This window comes from Neolamprologus multifasciatus, chromosome 3 (genome assembly GCF_963576455.1).
Source record: "Neolamprologus multifasciatus chromosome 3, fNeoMul1.2, whole genome shotgun sequence".
Lineage (NCBI taxonomy): Eukaryota > Metazoa > Chordata > Actinopteri > Cichliformes > Cichlidae > Neolamprologus > Neolamprologus multifasciatus.
This window is the reverse complement of record NC_140441.1, coordinates 13,491,464-13,515,160: the sequence shown is the minus strand read 5'-3', so window position 1 is coordinate 13,515,160 and position 23,697 is coordinate 13,491,464. Positions and strand designations below refer to the sequence as shown.

The following is a 23,697-nucleotide window of genomic DNA, read 5'->3' as shown; positions in this document are numbered from 1 at the left end:
GATGCACTCGTTCACTTAACTTATATTAACCATCCTCCAAGTATGATGGTATTCCTGCAGGTATCCCCAGACATCCTCACCTTCTCAGCAGGTGGACGATGTAGCTGTTATACCAAGTAACCACAAGATGGCATCAAAGAAGAATTAGAAGAAGGATTAACAAACAGTACCAAGTACTATAATAAAACACCACACAGAGAAAAATGTCCATTTTACATGTTTTTATTAAAGTTGCATAAAAGTGTAACAAAATTGGGCAAAAACAAGACCTGTTGTTGATATTGCTACATTTGTTGGTTGGTTTGTTGGTCTAATCATTGTCTTAAAAAAAAAAATCTAAAGAACACCACTCCTCCAAATGGCATGGTTTAGCTCTTGTATTTAGCCTCAATGAAAATAATCAGTATATATATTGGTTTTTTTGCAATTTTCCCCAACAGTAAAAACAAAACAAAACAGACTTGTCAATAACAGTCTACGAAGGTATAATAATCCAAACCTGGATTTAGCAATGAAAATCCACTCAAATTTCAGCTACTGATTGGACTTGCCTGGTAAAATCTGACCGATCAAAAATGTCCCAGCAGGGAAGGCAAAAGCAATCGCACCAAAATGCATCTGAGTGGATTTTTTCTTTTTGTTCAACTACGTGTTAATCCAAGGCCGGGTGACAAGAAGTGTCATGATCACGATAGAAACAGAGCAGTATTCAAATGGTAAATGCAAAGAACATCTTTTACCTAAACAAAAATCACTGTATCAAGGCCTAAGTATTAAACACTCACTTCTTTTAAAAAAACAACAAATCAAAAAACAGAATCTCAGTTTGTTTTCCAGAAAAAGAAGAAAGTGTATATAAGGACCAACAGAAGATTCAAGATTTTTCCCCACACACTGCAGGTCTGCTCACACATGGCAGCAGTTTACCCTTTAAAAGAAAAATGTCTCCTGTTTATTTGGTTTGTGTAACATAAATAATACCTAAGGCAACATCTCTTTATAAAAAAACAAAAAATGAAAAAGAAAGGAAAAAGGGAGAGAGGAGAGAAGGGTGACTGTGGGATGATGGGATGAGGGAAGGCAAAAGAGAAAGGTGGGGGATGTGTGTCTGTGTGTGTGTACACATGTGCCTTTTGGCTCTACCAGAGAAAAAGGCAGACAGCGAAGGTGTGCTGTCACTGCAGGTGTTAGCAATCGGTCACAGGAACCACAGCGAAATCTCGCTGCTTGTCTTGTTAACCAATGGGCTTCAGTCTCTGATCTGATTGGCCCAGGATCAGAAACAGATGGCTTATTCTCTGAGAGGATCGGTAGCTGCACCGGGAGGTTGGAGGGGGGCAGCGGTGGACTATGGCCTCGTCTCCCTCTCTCTCTGACAGAGGTGTTTGTGTGTGTGCACATCTGTGCTAGAGGCAGCTGTGTTTGCCGATGCGTTTCTGCTTCCTCCGCCCCGAGAAGCTGTGTGTTTGTGCGTGACAGAGAAAGAAAAATGCATGCTTTGATTTGAACAATGTTAGCGGTGATTCCACTGGCATGTCAGGCAGAGGACAAATGTCAGAGATGTGGCTGCTCTGAACGCCCCCCCTCAAAAAAGTATAATGGTTTAGTCTAATAATGGTTTAGAAAAAAGGAGAAATTGTGAGAATGAGATGGAAGGGTTAGGGACAGTGATTTAAAAAAGGCAGCTTTGTTTTGGGACCCCTTGTTGGACTGTCAGTGTGTGTCCGTGTGACAAAAAATGCATCCAGGAAACAAAAACAGACCCCCCCCCCCCCCCCCCCCAAACGAAACAGGAACCAGTCCTATACTAAAAATCTAATCTGTCATACAGAACAGCAGAATATACAGGCCCAAAAACACTCCTATGACAAATGTTGCTGTACATTATGTAGCAACACACACGTAGCATTTAGCGACACAGACATACGTTTGTATGTGCAGCGGCTTCTGAGGAGCCTCTCGTGACTGTTCTACGCATCTGAGGATAAAGAAACTTTCTACTTTGACATCCAGCCTAAAGAGAACTTGCTTCCAAAGGAGATCAGTGTTTTTAAGCCCGTGACCACCAAAAACAAGCCGGTGACCCTTTCCAGGCTTCAAATTTTCCCTCTTTGCCGTGCTAAAGATACACTATAAATTATTCTTTGCGGTTCCGATTTTTCTTCCCCTCAAAATGACATAGTGCAGACTTCTCAAACACACAAACACACATGCGCACACACGCACAAAAAAAAAAAAAAGACAGTCTCTAAATGCACCACTGCAGCAATGCCTCTGATTGAGGGGGATAATTAGCAAAAGACTGTACTGATCCCCGAAAGAGTTAATTAAAAAAAACTAAAGTGAAGCCCTCAAATTGAACCGGGAAGTATGGAAAGAATTATAATGGGCGGCTGGGTCAACTTTAAAACCCTCAAAAACAGCAACGTAAAGATCGGTGAGACAGAAGCGAGTTGATTGGCTTCTTCCTTCCTCTAACCCTCCTCCTCGTTCACCCTTCCGCTGTCTTTTTGGCATCTGCGCTCTCTCGTTCTTCTTCTCGATCTCGGTCACTCTGCTCGTAGTAATTAGGGGACTCGTCTCCTCTTCCTCCTCAGACAGATGGAAGATGGTGTAGGGGTGGGTGGGGAGGAAGTAGAGCTGGATGGGAACGGGTAGCAGAGCCAAAAAAGAAAAAAAAAGGTGGAGAGAGGGGTAGGAGTAGGAAAAGAGGAGGAAGGAGAATGCCTGGATTAAGACCAATGAGTCGCTTTTGAATTAATTCACTCTTTAATTTGTCTTTTTCCCCCCTTCTTGGCTGATGGTTTTTATGAAGAAAGTCCAACAACATGACAACAAAAGAGAAAAGCGACATATGGGGCTGGATCCAGGCAACAGCGAGAGAGGGTCTAACTAGAAGCAGAAACAAGTTGCAACATTTCATGAACTTTAATGGAAGAAAACAGACAAAAAAGATTTCAAAAAATAGCGTGAGCTGTGGTAGGAAGACGAGAGGTGAGGGCTGAGGTGGAGGGGAATATGTAGGATGGAGGGAGGAGGGATGCCATCATTTCTTCTGAGGCGTGGAGAGCTTTTGCATCCCTCGGATCTTGTCGAGCAGCTCTGAGACGAAGTCCTACGGGGAGAGGGCGAGGACAGAAACACATGCGGGGACTCAGAATGACAAATATGCACGTCAGAAATGTTCACTTGAAGAGGCAGAGGGAGTTTATGAGAAGAACTGTGTTTTACCTCAGTAGGTTTAAAACAGTCAACCAGCAAATCCTGCAAAACAGGGAAAAACAGGATGAAATAACACTGCTGTTTGCAGCCGTCTTTCATGCTCTGAAACAGGTGTGCACGTGTGTCCTACCTTGACCCTGGCTGCCCGTTCAACATCACTGGGCATGTCGAGCAGTTCATCCACATCTATCTCCAGCTCAGGGATGGCCTCTTCCTATAGCACATGTAACAAAAGAAGGAGAGAAGCAGAGCACCATCAGAGACCAAACATCCACCAGGCTTCCTTATAAAAATACTAGAGAACCTCTTTCCACGAACACATGGAAAGAAATCCTCATCCTGTCTATTCTTAGTGCCTGTGTTTATATTATGTGGTTGTCTGCAAATAGACCAGCAAGCGTAAGCATTTCTCTCTCTGTATGACGTGGTACAGTTATTGATGAGTGTCCGGCTGTGGACACTAGAGGGCGGCGTGCTTCCATCAGCCCAAAGCACATGGCAGAGAGACAGAGGAGACAAAGAGAGAAGAAAAACAGCACAGACAGGTTTCATTTTTTTTTTAATCTTCTTGAATGAAAAAATAGTTTATTTTCAAGGTTGGAAAACTAAAAAAAATAAAAGAATTATTAATCTGGTTAAAAGCTGTGCTTATTTGCTGTTACATGATACTGTTTGGGGGCTAGAAACACCAGTGCGAAGGAATTTTACTTTTTGCCACACAAAACTATTAAAATGAATGGACTGACGTTTGTAGATGGCTTTCATCCCACGAGTTACACGAGGAGACAGGGGTGCTCGTCTACCAGCTATTTAGCTCAGTTTAGCAAAAACACAGCGAGGAGGAGCTGGCATCTCATGTGTCCACTGTGTCAAGATTCACAAAGGCAGTGTTTTATTGTCTGTGGAGAGGGCCGAGCTAGCTCATTTCCCATCATTTCTCAGGTTTACGTGGGCAAAACGAAGCTATCCATCCATCTATAGCTTGGATGTTTGAGATCGAGTACGAACACGTGCATGTCCTAAAGCTAACACCTGAGAAGAAAGACAGTTACAGACACAGTTAGGATCCAGACGAGTTCCTGTTTCTAACAGGTCTTTAAAGTGTCCTCCTTCAAATCTGTTGTGCAAAACTGGAAACATTTATTTTAGAATAATTACTATTTACAGACAGCTCATTACTGAAAGCTAGGGTGCTAACTGCTGATGGCCACCCATGTTGTATTCATGTAAAAAACAGTTGAAAGTGGGAAATCTGCTCCTTTGAATTGGGAATTTTTACAGCTGCACATTTAGAATACTTGTACTTTAAAGTAAAGTGACACATAAATTAAAATACACATTTATACATCTAATAGAAGCCAATCAGTCATCGCACAGCTTCATCAGGCTCACATCTAACGTCGGATTAGTCTTCAGGATAAAGCAAGCAGTTCGCGGCGAGTTCATCTTCGTCTCAGTTTCTCCTTATCCAATCAATTCTTTCTTCCGATTAATCTGTCGCACTATTAAAAAGCTTTATTAGTCCCCGTCTCTCCATCTGCCTCGCTCGCACACACTGGCTCAGTGTGCTCCAGCCAAGCTCTTCACCGCTGGCGACAAGAACACACGCACGCACACTCGTACAAACACTCTGTGCCCCCCCCGAGCTCTTTTGCAGCTCAATTGCTGCCCCTATATTCATGTCGTTCTCTAGGAATCTCTCCCTCGCTCTCGTCCTCCCCCTCGGTTAGAGTTGCCCACACCAGCTGTCTCTGCACCTGCCTGACTGCCCCTTATCCCATCACACAAAACACACACAAGTCAGTCAGACTCACAACCACACATGGACAGGCAAAACATGCTGTGTGGACATTAACAAAGCGGTAGGTTTTCCTTTTGGCAGTGAAAATGGCTCAACGTCTCGCACACACCTTGCACATACGGATTAAAGAATTATAGGAAGGGCATTAAGAAGTCTGAGCTGAGGTGTGCGTGTGCGTGTGCGTGTAAAAAGGGGCTGTATAAGGATTTAATTTGGAGCAGTCTGTGTGTGTGAGATAGAGACTGTAGGTGACAGCTAGACTTACTGTCAGCAGATCAACACAACCGCACACACACTGACACACAGGCCAGCATGCAGCTATCCTGTAAGCACCAGTGCAGACACACACACGCATACACACACAAAGGTCTGACACAAAGACTGATCTGCACAACATGTGGCCCCCATGTGCTTCTAAATGAGTCTTTTATTTCCTCCCTTTTTGTTAACTCTGTATCTGTGTGAGACACTCGTGAGCGTAAAGAACGAGCTGGAGAAAAGCATAAATGTTTCATACGGCTTAATGGAAAAAGATTTAACAGGCGCTGTTAAATCTTGAGAGGGGAGGGGGGGAGGGAACGCCGAGAGGAAGGAAGGTAAGAGGTTAAGGAGCATATCGAGACGAGGGAGCAGCTGATTGGAGCAGACTGAAAGAGAGAAGCCGAGGAGGGAGAGAGAGTGAGGGAGATGTTGAAAAATGCCGGAAGACAGGCTTCTGAGAGGAGACACAAAGAAAGCGGGGAATCACGAGGGAGGATTTCCAAAACAATCCTCCAGACTGACTTACTGAACTAGTCTGGAGGTTTGTTTTTTTTTTTTTACTGCTGGCTGCAGAAGATGCAGAGTGGAATAAAAGCTGATTACAAGATATTGACAAGCACTGAAGTTTATAAACAAAGCAGAGCAGAGAAGAGTGCAGGTAAAGGAAGGAGGGCCTGCTTTATTCTGACGAGCCTTCAGAAGAGCATCAATACTTGTGGATACCTGCAGCTCTAACATGTTGTTCTAAAGTCTCCTACAGGTTCATGCACTCGGATTCGATGTACAACTAACACGCAACAGCAACAAAACTCAACAAGCGATGTTTCCAGGATATTTTTAAAGAGGAAGTCAAAAAATATTTCAGAATAAAAATCCACCTGAGAAATTAAGTTACCATGATTTCATTTTTTGTCAGACCTCCTGCCTAAACATAGACAGGTACTGCTCCATAACACTATAGTGGGCAACTGGTGGTAATGGAGTTAGGAAACGGCAGGCTTGGACCAAACCACTTTGAGGCAAATGAGGGGGGTCCAGTTTTCAAAACGTAAACATAGCTTTCAATTTATATCCTTTAACGTCATATACTGTAGTAGGGCTGTGCTACCCTAGACCTCCCTTTAGCCACACCCCTACTTGCCACCCATATCGCCAGCATCACTGGGGAAAACACCGCAAACACGTGGCTCTTGAAACTTAATTACGCTCTTCCTGACAAGCTCGCGAATATGAGTCGCGCGCGGTGAAACGAGAGAGACGCCGATCTTCTGGAGGCTTCCTTCACAACGCAATAAGATGTGACAGTATGAGGCTACCTCACTGGAAAAAACGTACATAAACACGAACTACAAGTGGGTCAGTGTCCTTGTATTACAACAACAAAAAGGCCCGTCATTGCTACTGGAAATACAGCTGGTGAAATAATGACACGGCAGCAAAGGGAGATGCTAGTCAATGTCTTATCGACGTGGAAAGCTTCACGTCGATGTAGATGTTTATCACGGGCTTGTTTTCCAGTGATAACTTCATGCATAAAGTAACTGATTCCTTTGATAGGATGTGGGCAAACTGAGAGCGAAAAACCACAAAGAAGAGAGTGATTGTGTATCACTGAAAATGTAAAGACGTAGGCAGAACAGACAGCCACTTTTGCTCTTCTAGTGCCTCAGTAACAAACCAGGATAAAAATAACCGGGGATGGCCAACAGCCCATTCTGCTACAAAACACACAAACAATGTTTTTGGCTGCGTATGACACGGGAAAGAGAGACAGGCGGAAAAAGGAAGTTGAAAACAGAGGCTGGGATGGAGGAAGGAGGGAAGGGAAGAAGTAGGAAAAGTAGGCCGCGTGGCAGTAAACAATGACACCCGCTGCAGTTTCTTTGCGACTTGTCTGGCAAACGCACACTTTATGCATCCATCACAAGATAATAAATCAGACTAAATCGCACTGTATATTTGCATTAAGAGAGTGGCACTCCATTAAAACTATTACCCTGACTTGGCATGGTGACACAGGTATAAAACGTGTGTGTGAATGCTGACAGCGATGAGTTCCAGGCACTCGTGTTGGCGATGAGAGCACAGCCGCTGAAATGCTTTCACTGCTACTGTGTGTTTTGGTTGTCAAAGATGAGAGGAGATGGTATCCATACCCTCAGATCTGCACTGCTAACAGAGCAGCTTTAGTTAATCAGGATCAACTGGTGAAGATGAAGCAGAAACTCTGGGCTTGAAAAGCCAAAAAATGCAAAATATAGGTGGGATATGATGTGCAAGGTGCTTTTACTGAATCCGATGTGCAAATGTTTTACAGCCAGGTTATCAGGAGCATGTATTACTGTTATATTCCTACAGAACAAGAAGATTGCTGAGCACACATGTAATGGCTAAACCTGAATTTCTGTTAAATGTAAATTTCTCTCTATGTAAACAGCAACAGATATGATATTTTCAATTATTTATCACAGTAATTGCTCTATTATCAGAAACAGACTGCGTGCAATTGTCAACTTCATCCCATTCAGCTGCTCTCTGATAGCGTGACTGTCTTATGGGAACATTCGTGGCAGGTTTGTTGGTATGTTTGACAATCTCATTATGCACTAAAAAAGTGAGATAACTTTATCTCATTGGAGAAAACAGATACCAACTGTGCTAAATTGTAATACGTTTTTGTTATACTCAGCAGATGCAAAATACAAAAAGTCACAATAATATTGGATTGTGATTGAAGTTTTGTGATAATATTGTATCATGTGGTGTCTGATGCTTCCCACCTCTAACAATAAAACCACAGGATGCTTTTATGATTCACCAGTTTATTACACATTAAGGCTTCGAGTTCTGCATTATTGGGGGTGCGGTCGCTTTAAATAGCAGGTAGTTGAAGGTCTATGGTCTAGTTCTGGTTACTGTATCTATATGTTAATAGAAGACTGTCGATTATATGGATGCCCTTTTCTAGCCACTCTTTTAAGTATTAGCTGATCCACTTTTAACTTCAATAAAACTAAATGGTGGCAGCCACAATGCTAAACTTCAGGCAAGTTCACAAAACAATGGGTGATGTCATCTTTTGTCTTTTAGTCTATTGTGAAGCGCTAGGAGTAAAATGGCTGAAACCCGGTATTGTTCAACACCATCATTGTTATGGATAATGACTGAAGCTTAATTACTAAATTATATTTAACTGTGGATCTACGAAAGGGGGTTTTGCCAGGCAACCACAGCTCAGAGCACCACACATGCACCAGTCAGTACAACTTCAAAGTCTCATATTGTATGCAAGTGCAGGCGTGTGTGTGTAAAACAAACACTGCAGGATTAAGCAAGGAAGGATATGCAATAGAACTGGGGTCTAACGAATATCAAACACAGAAAGTATAACACAGAAACTAGGGATAAAAACACTCTTTGCTCCCAGAGCATAACATTAGTTTCCTGGGAAATGACAAATCGTCAAGTGGAGAATTTAAGGTTATCCTGGCAGATAATGGGGAAGTAAATGCGGACAATTCCAGTGTGTCGATCTGGCCATTTCAAAATGACTAACTGGCCTATTCAGAAACAAGGCCGCAACCGGCGTTAACACAGCCTTACTTACAAAAGAAGAGAAAACAAGCAAGCTAAAAAGTTGCCTGGAAGCTGTCCTGAGATGGTAATTCATGACACCCTTGTGACTGATCTGGTAATTTTGTCTAGGGTCATCTGATTACTACAAACAGACGCACGCAGACAGGATGAGGCCAGCATCTGAAGAGCGGAAAAACACTGGGCTTCAACCTGCTTCCTGCCTTACTGTCTCCCGCTGTCCGTTTATCTTTACGTCTCCTTTGATGCCCTTCCCCTCGAGTTGGTATCACCGCCCTGCCCTGCTCTCACACAGAGAGAGTCACCCTTGGCGCGTTTGTAACAGGCCAGTTCGTAGCATTTGGGCCATCTTGCTTTGGGCATGAAACCACTTATGAGAGAAAGAGAGGAGGGAGTCAACAAGCGTACTAAGGGGTGGGTGGGGTGGTTAGGGATGCATTGTGTCAGTCATTGCCTGCTGCTTTCCATCTCCCTACTATCTGAGTCTGTCTCACCCTTATGCTTGCTTATCAGGAATCTCCCGGTCTAACAATAACAAGAACAGCACTATAGTCAACTTCCTTTTTAGGATCACTACTCTTGCACCAAAATACACACAAAGCTTTTATCTGAGGGTCTCTTCTTTACCACAAAGGCAGCCAACCACTTCCTGTTTGAGCATGTGACCTTTGGAGATATTGGGGTAAGGGAAGGTGTAGCGATATCTGTTGGAAGTTTCTATGCTGGGTATCCCTTAGACTAAAGAGGGCAAACTCACAAACACAAGTCTGTTTGTGTCTGTCCACTTAATTTAAGTAGTGAGTGGCTGTTGTAATGAATGTGTGGCCTCACACATGACTCCTGAACTATAAACCACAGCAGTCCCCAATCGATGCAAAATACTTAACCCAGCCTAAGATCTCGAAAGTGTGTGTTATTGTGCACTTTCCCGTGCGTGGCTGATTTTCATCTCTATTGCGGGTCTAATCAGTTGGATGTACTTCCTCTCAGGAAGAAAATGATGTCCTGTTTTGAATCATATGAAAAGCAGAAAGAAAGAGCTGCAGGCAGCACAGATCAACTGAAGCCTGTTTATAACCTAGCCTGCCAGGACACAGACTAGATTATATTATTTCATCAGTCGGGTTTGCTTTGCTCTTCCTCGCCCCGCGTAGAAGTTTGCAAACAGGGAAGCGCAGTTTCCTCCTCCCGATAAAGGACAGTATCACAAAGAGAATAAATGTAAAAAACCAAAACTTTAACGCTTCGCTGCATGCATCTCTAGGAAGCAAGGACACATGTAGCTTCTTAATGATACTGTTCTATAAAAACTCTAAAAACAACACGCAGCCCTCATTTAGCACGCACTACCAGCGCCTCCATCTGCTTTAACTCTGCAGCCCTGTCAGCCTTTTCCTGCTATCTCACTACAGATAAAATGCAAACGGATCTGTCATGCAAAGTAAAAAGAAGCAGAGCCTCCAGAGTCTGGTGGTAGAGATGTGGGCATGCAAATGTGAGTCCCGGTGCTGTGTGGGTTGTTTCAGATTTTTTTTGCAGGAGGAAGCCAAACCAAACGGGCTCCGAGTGCACAGAACAAATATTCACATGAAGCCAAGAAACATTCATCGCTATAATTAGGACTTCGGCACAGCAGTTTTCACTGTAACTGCAATTAGGTAACAGAGGTAGCATTAACAGAAAGACAGACAGATATTGTAGTATGGAATAAAGAGCGGGAAGGGAATGGCTATAAAACGTGGATCGTACCATTTAGCTTTCACATAAGGAATATTTTCCTGTATATCGTCGCTTGTAACATACCTGCAAACTAATCTGTATTTTTGTCCACTATCATAATTAGACTAGCGGATGTGACAGCGTGTCAAAACTAACACCCAGCCAACCTTTGGTTCAACTGTAAAGCTCTCATTTTAGACTAAACACACACGCACACACACAAAAAAATCTATTTGTACAGTGAATGTGCAGAAGGTCATCCAAACCTGACCCCCCAAAAGCTGCCCACAGTCATGTCTGATCGCTGTTCGGTTGAATGATTCCCCCGTCAGCTTGTTTGGCCTGACTGAAACGGTTCAGTGGTTTCTGTGTGTTGACTGAACACGTCTGTGTTGCGGTTTTTCCAGGGAGACAGTCTGCTGCACCCTCTGGGTCACAACCAGCCCCGGGTAGACTTGTATTGGTAACTATGCTGCCGTGTAACCCTTTCGAACGACTACACGAGGGCACAGTTTGTCGCTGCCGTTTAGATCTACTGCCTTACAAATCAAACCTCTTGTATAATAACATTAAAGAAAAAACCCAAACAATTACATCAATGCTCATCTGCTTAACGCAGTGCATCAGGAGTGATTTAACCTGTGGATTCTTCATGAATCTGCTCACACTAATACATCAAGTGTTTAAGTGCCTTTTCGATATAGGAGTAGGAATCGCAGAGTAACACACGACTCAATGCTGTCACAGTAGGTTACCCATGATTGCTTTGTGCTACCGTCGTTATATCTAAAGCTACAGAAACATTAACGTTGCCTAAAAATAAAAAACATCACAGTAAGTGCAGTGCACGGACTCTGGTTAGGCAGTATAATGTTACCGATAGCATGCAAAAGAGGCTGATTGACCAACTGTCAAATCAGCATTACTATCATGAAGGAAGTGTTACTTGCGGTGTTAAAAAATTATGCAAATTTAAGCTTCATCTGTCAGCTAGGTAGAAGTTTAAAAAAAAAAGAAAATATGAGAAAGCTGACAGTTTGGGAATGACAGAAAGTTCATAAATAACCTTTCAACTTTCAAATGCAATTTTCACGCAGCTTCTCTCGGTCACAACACACAAAGATCATCCATCTCTCCTCTTCAGCTTTGACTAATTACTAAATCCTTCATCAGAAGTAAGGGAACCGAAAACTCAAGTGCCCACATCTCTGCTGCACTGAGCACGGTCCCCTATAAACCCGTGGATACTAGGAGAGTCTCTGCTCTGTGTGTGCGTACAAGTGTCAAACAAAAATACACACAACTCTTCAACCAGGCGAAAGAGTCACTACCACAACGACGGGGCTAAAAGAGGAGATTATGCGCAGATTAAAATACGAATGCATACAAACAAGGATTACAGCAGATTATCATTATGTCACTGTTGGCAAGTACTACTAACAAAACTAAAGGGCTTTGAATTTACTTGCTCATTTGCCATGTCATTCACTGAGTAACTTGTTCTTTTTTTTGTTTTAGTTTGTAGCACAATGAGTACGCTTCAAAGTCACGGAGGTCCAATTTAAATATCCGCCCCTCTTCTGCAGTTTTAATTCACTTTTGCTCACGAGCTGCTGTGTTTATCCGCAAAGCCTCTCGATTCATTGCCCCAATATTGAGATATAATCCATATGGATATCAAAGTGAGCTGCGGTACGTTATTATTCTTTTATGCAGATCAATCATCAGAGTCTCTGACCTCTCAAACGCTGCCAACAGAGTGGGTAATCTAATCAGCTAATGCTTTGGTTCATTTCCATATTCAATCAGATACAGGAGAAAAACTCACAACGCAGGCGATTCCAACAGATTATCGCAGCAGAACCAAAAACAAACAGACTGAAACTGCAAAAACTAGGAGCTGTATCTCCACTTTTGTCTTATTGTCTTATGCATCCTGAGTGACTGTAATAACCAGAGACGCACTAAAGATGAAACATTAGAGGAAAGAATGAGTAAGAGGCAGACGCCAAAGCTGTCGCTCTGACTGTCCGCTGCACAGCCTGATGCCCTTTAGTCAGCAGCTTGAAAGACGCTTTTGCTTACCGAGTGAAACACACAATGTTTGTCTCCAGATTGTCATGTCAAGATTGTGTTACTCTGACCATATCAGTTTCAGAACGTACAGAAAGCAACATCAACCAAGCAAACTTTTACTCTGTCGCCTCAAAAGGAGCTTGTTTCTATTCTGGGTTTAACCCTTTAAGACCTACCATAGAACCAAGTCCGCCAGAGCTTATATTATATTTTTACATGCTGTAGTGCCATTTCTGGGAGCATTTCAAGTTGCTATACATCAATACAACCATTACAGCCTAGATTTTAATAATATGTATGAATTAAGTGCATAGTGATTACATAAATTGCAAAAAAGTGCAATAAACTACAAAAAAATTGAAAATCGCTTTTGTTTTTTTAACATATATTTCTAGTTAGAGAAATTTAAGAGGCTTATCCCTCAAAACTGTAAATACAAAAAAGTTGCACAAAATAGTTTCCCACCACAGGAAATTTATTTTGAGTGTCTTCGTAGTTTTATTTTTGAAATACACCAATTTTTATATACTGCAGGAAAAACGAAAATAAATATTATAGTGCAAATTTGCAAAAAAGCAGCATATGCATCAAAATAAACTATTTCCAGCAGTGCAATATGAGTCCTAAGCATCCCAGAAACGACACAGAAAGTCGAAGTCAAACATAACTTTTAAAAACACCAGTATAGGCTCATTGAGGCCCGGACGGTAAAAAACTAAATTTCCGCGAAAATGACATCACTTCCGGTTTCGGGCAGGTCATGGCGGACATGCGATAGTTCCGCTGATGTCTAATCCAAGGTAGGAAGTGTTATGAACAGCTGATCGGATCGGCAAAGCGTGTTTCTGGAATATTATGTGTTTGTTGCTGCAAGCGCTTTTTATGCAGTTTTTGCAAAGCTATATGTGGAAGGAAACTGTGACCGAGGACAAGCTGATGGCATAAGATGTAAGTACAACTCCTCCGGTTTCATATGCAAAAAAATTTATTGCGCTAGCTCACGTGGTTGCAGAGCTACCGGGATTTAAAAATAGTTACGCAAAACAGAGCGTGCCGCTCTGACCGGTTTTAAAGGGTTAATAATGTCACAGACAGGTGACATAAGTCACTACGTGTATTTGTTCTTCTACTACTTTTAACTGTTGTTGCATGTCAGATGTTAGAATGAATAACCCAAACAGGTGAGCACTGAATAATGATCTATGAGCATCAAAGGAATCCAACCAAATATGGCCGTCTCCCTTCCTGGTTAATAAGCAACTTGTAAACACACTGACCAAATATGGTTTGTTGTTCCTTCCTGTTGAAGCAAACTCCAACAAAAAGCACACACTAAGGTAATATACTACAGAAACACCAATATGTGCATTTGAATTTTGCCATTATAATAATGTAACAGAAATGACTGATAACACCATCTCTCTGTTTTCCCTGTCTGTCCATCCGAGCGCACATCTTTCCTTCATTCGTTCCCAAAGACATCCGAAGCAGAGCCCATCTCGTCACAGACCTGTCCTCCAGATTATCGCAAGTGTTCGAGTTTCACAGCGGTGACATCACAGAGGAAGCCAGGATGACACCTGCGGTCTGACCTTGGCAGAAATCAGTAGCCGCCTGTCTGAGACTGACAACAGGTCAGGAGGTGTCAGGTAATGTCGACACGGTGCAACCACAAGCCCAAGCCTCACACATGGAGCGCTCCTGCACAGTCGGATGCTGGCATGAAACAGGCACGTGCATGCACATTATGCACATACACAGTCAGCGACGGTGAATAATAAAGCTTCTTCTGCGCAGCCAAACAACAGCTCAAAAGGCGTCTGCTCTAATGCACCTCCCGGGATTAAAAAACCCTCCAGAGTGGATCTGCGTTACCTCACTCAACCTGTGCACGGAGAAACCTCATGAGATTTCCGGCTCCAAACAAATCATCCAATGCAAGGCCCAGCCCCTGCTGTTAAATGTTAGAGCAGTGTCTGCCATTGTTTTAATACAGTTTCAGCGCGGAGGCCAATAAATGCACATCACCCCCGCAAAAAAAATAAAAAGGCACTATTGTAAAAACAACACTCTGGAGCCACATACAGCAATAACAGAGGTCTGTGCACCATCACCATTATGCTCACTTTAAAAAAAAGCCTCCTCAAGGGTGCAAGAGCTTTCACAAAACAGCTACAGACTTAAGAGGCTATAAGTGCAAGCAGCAGTTTAGTAAGGACCAATAGGAGCAAAGTGTCTGATACTGCACACTTGAGATCGTGTGCTTCATTATTAAGACGTTAACTGCTTGAGTAGCCTATTTAGATATGCCTATTAAATACAATCTGAAACACGATCACTTGTATAGCACAAAGACGTTCATGGAAAACGATCTTACATCTTTTTATGTTGTTTCACGACAATAAACAAGCAACTGGTTGGTAAAATCCAACCTATATTACCTATGCTTAAATGTTGAAGAGGTGTTAGTCAGTATGCGGAGGCTACTCTAGCTGACACGTGCTAACAAGATGCTTAGAAATCTTTGGCATACTGATTAAATTACATGGTAAAGATATTCTTTGAAGTTTGTATCTAAAAGGGAGCTACTGTGCTTCCCCTTTCCTTCATATTTACCCTAATACAGTTTAAACATGGACAAAGTTTTAAGAAATGAGGCATGTGCAAATAATCCCTGCGATCCAAATGTTTAGGCTACTCTAATCACTGCATTTTAGACAGTTTTTTCTCCTCTTTTCTCTGGATGATGTCAGTGAGTGCTCCACCTACATGCTGTTCAAACCTTCTGTTGGCAAGTGTCACAAATCATAAGAAAGTTCAGAGGGAGGGGGAAGGGAGCCGAAACAGCTCGTTTCACACAGTGGATGAACGCAGGAACTGCATCAAGGCTCAGTATGAGATCATTCAAGATGATTTTGAACTGTAAAATCCCACAAGAACAAAAATACCGAACTGGAAACACACATAATAGGTTCTCTTAGTAGGGCGAACAACGATGGCAACGTGAGTGCTGAAGAAAAAAAGATGTCGCTTAGAAGCGTGGGCACTAAAGTCGCTGTAACTTCAACAGTATTTAGTTTTCTTAGTCACACTGTTGTTACAGTCCTGAGTTAACTGTGATAACTCAACTCTCACCTGAACCTCAGAGACACTGAGAAGACAAGCAGATAACATTCAAAGGACATTCTTGATAACAAAAACTATACTTTACATCTATTACACAAATACAGTCAGAGTTACACACACACACAATTCTTATAAGACCCAATTTGTTTTGAGAAACTGAGATAAACAGGGTTTTTTTTTCTTTAAAGGGAAAGTGGTGGTTTGTCTCACACTTCCTGTGACAACATATAAACATTCCTCTAAATGACTCACATCCCTTGTTCTTTTTCCTCCATTCCTCTCCTCCTTCATCCACGCCTCGTTTGGTTTTCTCAACTTCCTTCCGACCTTACTCACCCACTAACCAAAACACACGTTTAATCTCCCTCACTCACAATATTCTTTGCATTCTTCCACCTCTCCAACTTTGCTGATTTGTTCCTTTGCTGTTTTAAAAACATCCACACAGTCAGTCAGTGGGTCAGGCTACGGCACACGCTGACTCACCTCATATCCGCTAGGAAAAGCAGAGTCTCCTCAACATGTAGAACCAGGTGTGACGTATAAGTAGATGCGTGTATGTCCGTCTCTGTGCAGATGTGTGTGCACGTGAGCACTGGTATGGGAGAGTGGGCACAAAGACACAGTGGAGTCTTTCATTCATGCTGTGTAACAACCACTCTTTGTAGTCACTCTCTTGCACAGAGTGAAACAGGGTAATGCTGATTGGTATTCAAGCCTTAAAGTTAAAAGTGTAAGAAAATGTTTGATGCTACTCTTTGGGTGTGTTTGTGTGCACGTGTGCGTTTCCTTTTACAGTCGGAAGTCAGTCAAGGAGGCCGAATTAATCCGTGACTGGAAAAGCTATAAAAGAGGTTGGCTTTCCCTGACAAGTGTTCTCCTGCACACACTCACACACACAGGCGCATGCACGGGCACACACACACACTTTTTTGTGTATTTCTGGAACTAACTCAAACCTTCACTTCTCACTTTTTTTTCACGTTCGAGACCACAACACGCTCAAAGTGAAAATTAGCTAACAAAATAAGGAAATAATAAACAAAGAAAATATAGTTAATAATATGTATTTGTGTTACAATATATACAATTTCTGTGCTCAATAAAGCACGAGGTTATTTAAATGTCTGTACATCCATATTAAAATTTTAGATGTACTTTTATTTTGAAGGGCACACAAACACCAGTGTTTCCTGTATTTCAGAAAGTGTGATTTCTTTTCATGTAAATGCATTTCAACTTTGACTTTGCCTATTTAAAGAAAAAGGGAAACAAGAAGAACTGAAACTATTGTTGTGAGTTAAGTGTCAGCTGTTAGCATTTCCTCTTTTGTTGTTCACTTTTATGTGAAGAGAGTCACATGTGACTTGTTTATTTCCGAGTATTTTCGCTTTACAGTTTACACAGAGTCATTACCTTGAACGCATGGAACTGGAACACTTTAATATTTTTTGCATGCATCCCTTTTAATTAAAGGGATGCGCTCTTTTTCTAGCGTGCACCACAACACATAATCTACATGTTGTTTGCAAGCAGAGGCAAATCTGGAAAATTTGCCTAATGTTACATTTCATCAGACTGATCTAGAAAAACGGCATGCTCGAGCATGACTTCAAAATTATTTTCATCTGATATCTTCTTTGGCATTTAACTGATAATGTACTTGTCTAAACAACGAGTCAGATTTAAGGACTGAGCAGGTTGACTGGTAGTCAGCTAATAGGCTTACAAGCGACAAACTAAAACCAGATGCTTTTAAAGGGTGTGTATGCTCCACTCGCTCACATCACTTGATAGAAGTGATAAATGTGGCCCTGGGCTGTGCAGTATAAGCAATAATAAACATAAAAGCAGAATATAAAAACTCAGAACCCTCCTCTCTGATTCATAAGCATTACCTTAGGACTTACATAAACTCATTTTCCTGCTTCCCAGCACTTTTAATTTGGAGTGAGTGCAGGCACTGCTGTTTTAGTGCCTGACAAACCCATCTAAACTGCAGTGAGACTACAAACCATTGCTTTTTGTAAGTGTATACATCATGCAGTAGCAGTGGATACATGTTCCAAAAGCACTTTCTCATTCTCCAGCTTCCCTGCCCACTCCTACTACATTTTCCTTCTCCGTTTGCCATCCCCTCTACTTTTTTTCCCCTTCTCTTCCCCCGTTTATTACATTCCTGCTCACCAATCCTGCCTCTGTTCCCGCTAGTATTCCCATCTGTATTTGTGTGTGTGTGTGAGTGTGTGTTTGTATCTGTGTGGCCAGCCACGTAGGACCCTGCAGTTTGGGGGTTGGTCCGCCCACTCGCTCCAGTGTTAACCATGTAGCGACTGGTCAGCCATGCTGTGATTTAAAGGGATAATGCCGCAAAAGGAGAGAAAATGAGTCTTTATTGACAAATAAAATGTTAATAGGCCAGTTACCATGGAAATGATAGCAAGGCTGGAGTGAAATTTGATTATTTTACTAAAAGCGGGGCTGTGGACCTTCTTGGTGTTCCCACTCTTTTCTTTTCCCCGGAGTACGCTCAAACTCACTTAGCACTATATACACAAAGCCATTAATAGAGTAAAGACTCTGTAACAACTGAGAAAGTGTAGACCATGTTTAAAACCACCAACGTTTGAAGAAACACTCCTCGACTGTATCGTGTGCCCCGTAACACCCTAACTTTTACTGCCAGTGAAGGGTTTGTACTTTCAGACTGCCACAGTTTAAAATATAAACTGTGTGACGGGGGTGTTATGGGATTTGGAGGCACTGTTGCAGCTGTTCCCACCCTTTCCCCCGCTTTGGACATATCATCATAGCTCTTACCACATGGCCTCTAGGTCCGCTTTATCAACTGAATCTGATATTATCCAGAGAAGTTTAACTGACTTTAACCTGCATGATGCTTTAAATTGTTGTGTTTCAGTTAATGTTAGCCAGACTTCTTTAACCATTAGTCTTAGCCAGCTGTTTATATTTTTCTTCTAACTTTAATGCACTTTCAGTGCTCTGTTCTACGTTTGTCTGATTACAAAATATTGAATTTTTCAAGTTCTGTCTTGTTTTGGGCCTAGGTAGCTTTTTTCAGTACTCCACGCACCAACACACATTACTCCATAGTTGTTTTAGTTGGGTTGAGGCATATACAATGATCAACCAGTGTCACTGACATTAATATAGTCCACTGCTCTCTAATAAGTGTTAAAGATGTGCACACGTTCACCCATAATATTTTTATTTTATTAGGAATTAGATGAAATTTTAGCAGTAGCGCACAAGTGGAAAAGACAGCCGTGTTTCCTCTTCAAACATCTGCTAATCAACCACGAAACTAGCTGGTTAAATTTAAATCAACTACAAATAAACCAGATATGAATTTTATTTATTATTATTATTATCATTATTAAAAAAGCTGCAATTGGTGTCTTTTACTGGCAGACCATAGCATCACCACCGGTGTGTGCTATCAATCATTGGCGGACCAATTAGCTCCATTTTTTCCCAGTTAGAAAAAGTAACAATAAAGTTGAAATGTTTACAAAGTAACCCTAACCCCTTCGACGTTTTATTAATCTGCTTTTCTAGGTGGCCACGCTATATTAGCAAATGTTAACTGCTCGATTGGTAAGCATGTATGAAGGTTTAAATATTACAGAGCAAATTTCTTAGCAACACATATTTATAGCTCGGCAGTTACAGTAAAAACAGGTGACTGCTGTCAAAGTAGCACATGTAAAAGCTGATAATGTAACTATTTTTCTATATCATCATTTATTTATCTTGGAAAAAAATCTCCTTGAGATTAAAAATGTCTTTTCTAAAAGCGACTTGGACAAGAAGGCAGGAGATAATTGAAGATAAGCACACAAAATGCAACTGGGGCTCATTACAACTAAGCGAACACAACATCCAGAACATGCGTAATAAAAGATCAACGTCAAAAACAGCTGCAAATCGAACTAGTATCAAACAGATGGTCCTGCCTTTGGAAGGCTGCGCGTGCCAATAAAATACGAGCGTCTTAAAGCAGCAGCTGAGCAGCGTAACATTAGCATATGCCACACCTCCCAGAGACGTTGGCCACATACTGGCGTCTCTTCCTAGTCTAGTAATCAACAGCAAACAGTCAAAGTTTGGTCAAGCAAAAATCCCCAAACACAGAATCACGTGGTTAATTTATAACCCCACTGGCGGGGAAATAGTCACTTGTTTCATTATTTCATTTTCAATTAAAGAAAGTAAAGATGTGCGAATGCTGTCCTTATAGCTTCAGTCTGATTAAAACAGATGACGTCACAGTCTTTTTCTGTAGCCGCTTGCAAATGCAAAAATGTGTATAAGTAGCCATGTTTGGGAGGGACTGCGCTATTGGGTAACAAAACCAGGGAGTGCTTCTTGGGCAAAGCAAATGCCACATTAACATCGGCTGCAGGTATTCACCAAAGCCCTGTGAATATCATGCAAGAATGAAAAACACAGACTTTTCTTTTTACGGGATTTAATTTGACTAAACGAGCGCCCCTTTTTCCACAGTGTGGTTAACCAACATAAACATTTAACAAGGCTTGTTGCCATGGAATCATACTAAGGCTCAGCTCCTCTCTATTACCCATAGCAACTTTAACTGATAGGCCGACTAAGCGGCTGGATGAATATCTGACAGACTGGCTGGCAGCAATGACTGGCTGATTGCTTGTAGCATGTTTAAAGGGATTATGTTAATGGAAAAATAGCTCATAATGAATTCCCTGCTGAACAAACTCCACGCTGTTTTATTAAAAGTCGAAATGGGCATAAATAAAAAGGAGGAGGAGGAGAGGGGAGGTTGATTGATAGGACGTAATGATGGGTGAAAGGCAAAATGCGGATTATAGGAAATAGGAGGCACAGCGAGGTTAGGGTAAAAGGAGAAAATCCCAAGCATGCTCCCTGCCTTTGTCAGTGAAGAGGGTTCTCCCCGTGTCCGCTCTGCTCCCTGACCGGCTAAAGCTGCCTCTCCAGTTACACTGCTTAGCAGCACGTGCTTCACATCTCCCCGTCTAAATGAGCCCAATGTGTTTCCATCAGTGAACCGACTGTAAATTAATCTCTTTGTTGTCTAACAGCCTAGACAGGGACTCGATTAGGACAATGAAAAGAGAGGAATTCAGTGGACGAAAGCCAAAAATAAGCATCGTCATTAGAGACGAACGATGGATGCGCGTCCAGAAATGTGAACTAAATCATTTATGTCCCATTTACGTGACTGTAACACGATCTGCCTGTGACCTGAGCATAATAAATCTCCACCGGGCTCAGGTTTTACTATGAACAACAACAGATAAAGTCAGTGTGCATCCATTTGTGTATTTTTTTTGGACCCCATTTACAGCTGAAAAGCAGACTAACTGTGAATAATCAGAGCATTAAAACATGCATGACTGAGCGGATTAGGGGATGAAAGATGGACTGGGATAAGCGAATGAAGGAGTGAATCACAGAAAGACAAATAGGTGTTACTAACTTTGAACAGACTGTCTGGGTATCGGTCGCAGTGATCCACGTAATAGCGGCCAAATAATGGATTAAAAATTAAGGCGATTCTAAGCCACAAAAAACACTTTGTTTTAATTATAGAAGTAACACTAGACCAAAGTGCTGAAAAGCTTTACCCCTGAGCTCATTTGTTCAGACTTTTTGGACTCTGCGAGGACTACGCATAACATATTAATCCGTTATTGGCAGACAATCAAAGCAAATTGATTTTAAAATCCAGTCTAGGTCCGTTAATCACCTCAGTGGGCTTTGGTAACTTTGTAGTGTCAGGATATCCCGGCCACAGTGTGCATCATGAGAGATCCTCTGTTAACAGGATGAGATAATGTAGTGGAAACAAAGGTGTGCTGGACTATCTGGTTTTCTGACATCAAATGAATAACAGACTCGTCTATTTATGGCTTTCCCTGAGTGCATTTATCTTCATGGTTAACTGGGGCTTAGTATAATATCTATTTAGAGTTATGAATTCCCAGAAGAATTGATTTTTGGCTTCCAGTTGTAAACAGCCAGACGCCTTTCGCTCACTTGAGTGTTAACGGCTAAACAACCATTACAGCGACATTATGCAATGGTGGAGAAGCTTCAGTAAGACAAACTATAAAAAGAACCAGTTTTTCCTGGTTTAAAAAAGTCTGGAAGGAAACTTCTGAATCCGCTTACTACACCTCTTACCCATCCTCTTGCTAGCTACTACTAGGAATTCTGCAAACCTGTTAAGTCCCAGTATTCCTCACGCCAGGAATAGAATGTGGGTCAATGTCAGCTCAGTGAGTTGACATGAGCTTACCAACTACTGCCGCCAAGAGCTACACCACAGCTGCCGCTAAGTTACATTATAACTCTCCATGTGACACCATGACCGCAGGTTTGATATATACATGGTTACACTCAGGCATCGCTAAGGCCAGGGAAATCATTAAAATGGTCCTCCATGATGGGATATTTGACCAACTAGACATTTTCATCTCATCTGTCTCTGGTTTACCATCACTATTCGTGCCTGATCAAACTCGTTTTGCCTTACTTAAAAGTTGAAGGACAAAATAAACTTTATTGTCTGAATGACAATAAAATTGGGTGGATAAAAACCAGAGACTGCTGGTCAAAAATAAGTTTTCCCTCTGTTTTATTCTTATAAACTGGTGGCTTTTATTTATTCAAAGTAAAACTGTCCCCAAAAAGCAGCTACACAGTGTATTTCACACCAAAGGGATGAAATAGTTGAATTGGTGCTACTTCCGGTCGGACATTTATAGCGGATTAAATTAATTCACAGGTGTGCTTTAAATCCGCTCCAGCCAATCAGAACAAAGAGCAGCGGCCGTCGATTTCGCGACGAGGCTATAAAAGTACATGTGCTACTTATAGCCCTACATGTGGGTGAGGACATGAAGTTTGTCCACATGGTTGCTCGTGTGGATGATTTAATAAATGTGACATTAATCTGCGAGGCTCTTCCTTATTTTACATACTGATCCACATGCATGTGTCCCTGATACTCTGGGCTATAGAACAAGCGGAGCTAGGCCAAAAGCACCGACAAAGGGCCCGTTAATGTTTCTTTATCAACAGTTTGCCTCTAGATTAGACAGACACACAGACTTCCCCCCGTTACGCTACACCGCGGAGCCCTATTACTTAACAGAGCCGCCTGATCAATACCTTCGATCGGTTTTGGAGGCCGGTTATTGTTTGGGGTCTTTACCTCACAGTCGTAGAGGTCCGTTAGCTGGTCGATAATCCACTCCTCCAGGTTCAGTCTCTTCCTCAGCTCTTTGCGGTCGTATTTGACGGTAACGCGTCCCTGCTTCCGAACTGGTGTCTCCGGCTCCTCCGTGGTACCGGCCGGCGTCTGGAAATATACCCGGGGTTGAGGGCTCGTCTCCGGGCTTGTTACAGCTGCCATTGTCGCTTGGTATGGGAAAGAGAAAAAAATGCCCCCGGAGCTACAGAAGTGTGAAGTGAGCGACAGAAAGAAGGCAGAAAACGGTCTGTGGACGTTTTTTCGTTGCGCTTTTCCGCAACGAAAAATCCCGGCTGGTGAATTTGTGACTTGGAAAAAAATCCCCCGAAGAAGAAGAAGGACGGACGATGGACCTGATGCTTTTGTTGTCAAAAATCGCTCAAAGGGACATTCGCAGCGGCTGCTCGCTTCCACCACACAAAGGGGACCGACGGCCACGGAGAAACATAAAGGCTAACCGGCTTACTGGGCTATTTACAGCATGCAAACTCTGCTTATATAAAAAGAGACGGCAGAAGAAGCAGAGCCGGCCTCAACTCTTCATTCAGTACAAAGAGAAATCACACGTCTCTCTCTCTCTCCCCCTCTATCTCTCTTTCTCTCTGTCCCCACGAGGAGTGCG

General features: G+C 42.2%; 1 protein-coding gene across 1 annotated transcript; it reads right to left on the bottom strand.

The window, feature by feature from the left end:
• Positions 1-206: 206 nt before the first annotated feature.
• On the bottom strand, positions 207-23,697 carry ppp1r14bb (protein phosphatase 1, regulatory (inhibitor) subunit 14Bb). Its single transcript, XM_085146985.1, has 4 exons — positions 23,037-23,697; positions 3,353-3,436; positions 3,232-3,264; positions 207-3,115 (listed from the first exon to the last, which is right to left on the bottom strand). The coding sequence occupies exons 1-4, from the start codon at positions 23,235-23,237 to the stop codon at positions 3,047-3,049; spliced, it is 387 nt and encodes a 128-aa protein (XP_085003111.1). The 5' UTR covers positions 23,238-23,697; the 3' UTR covers positions 207-3,046.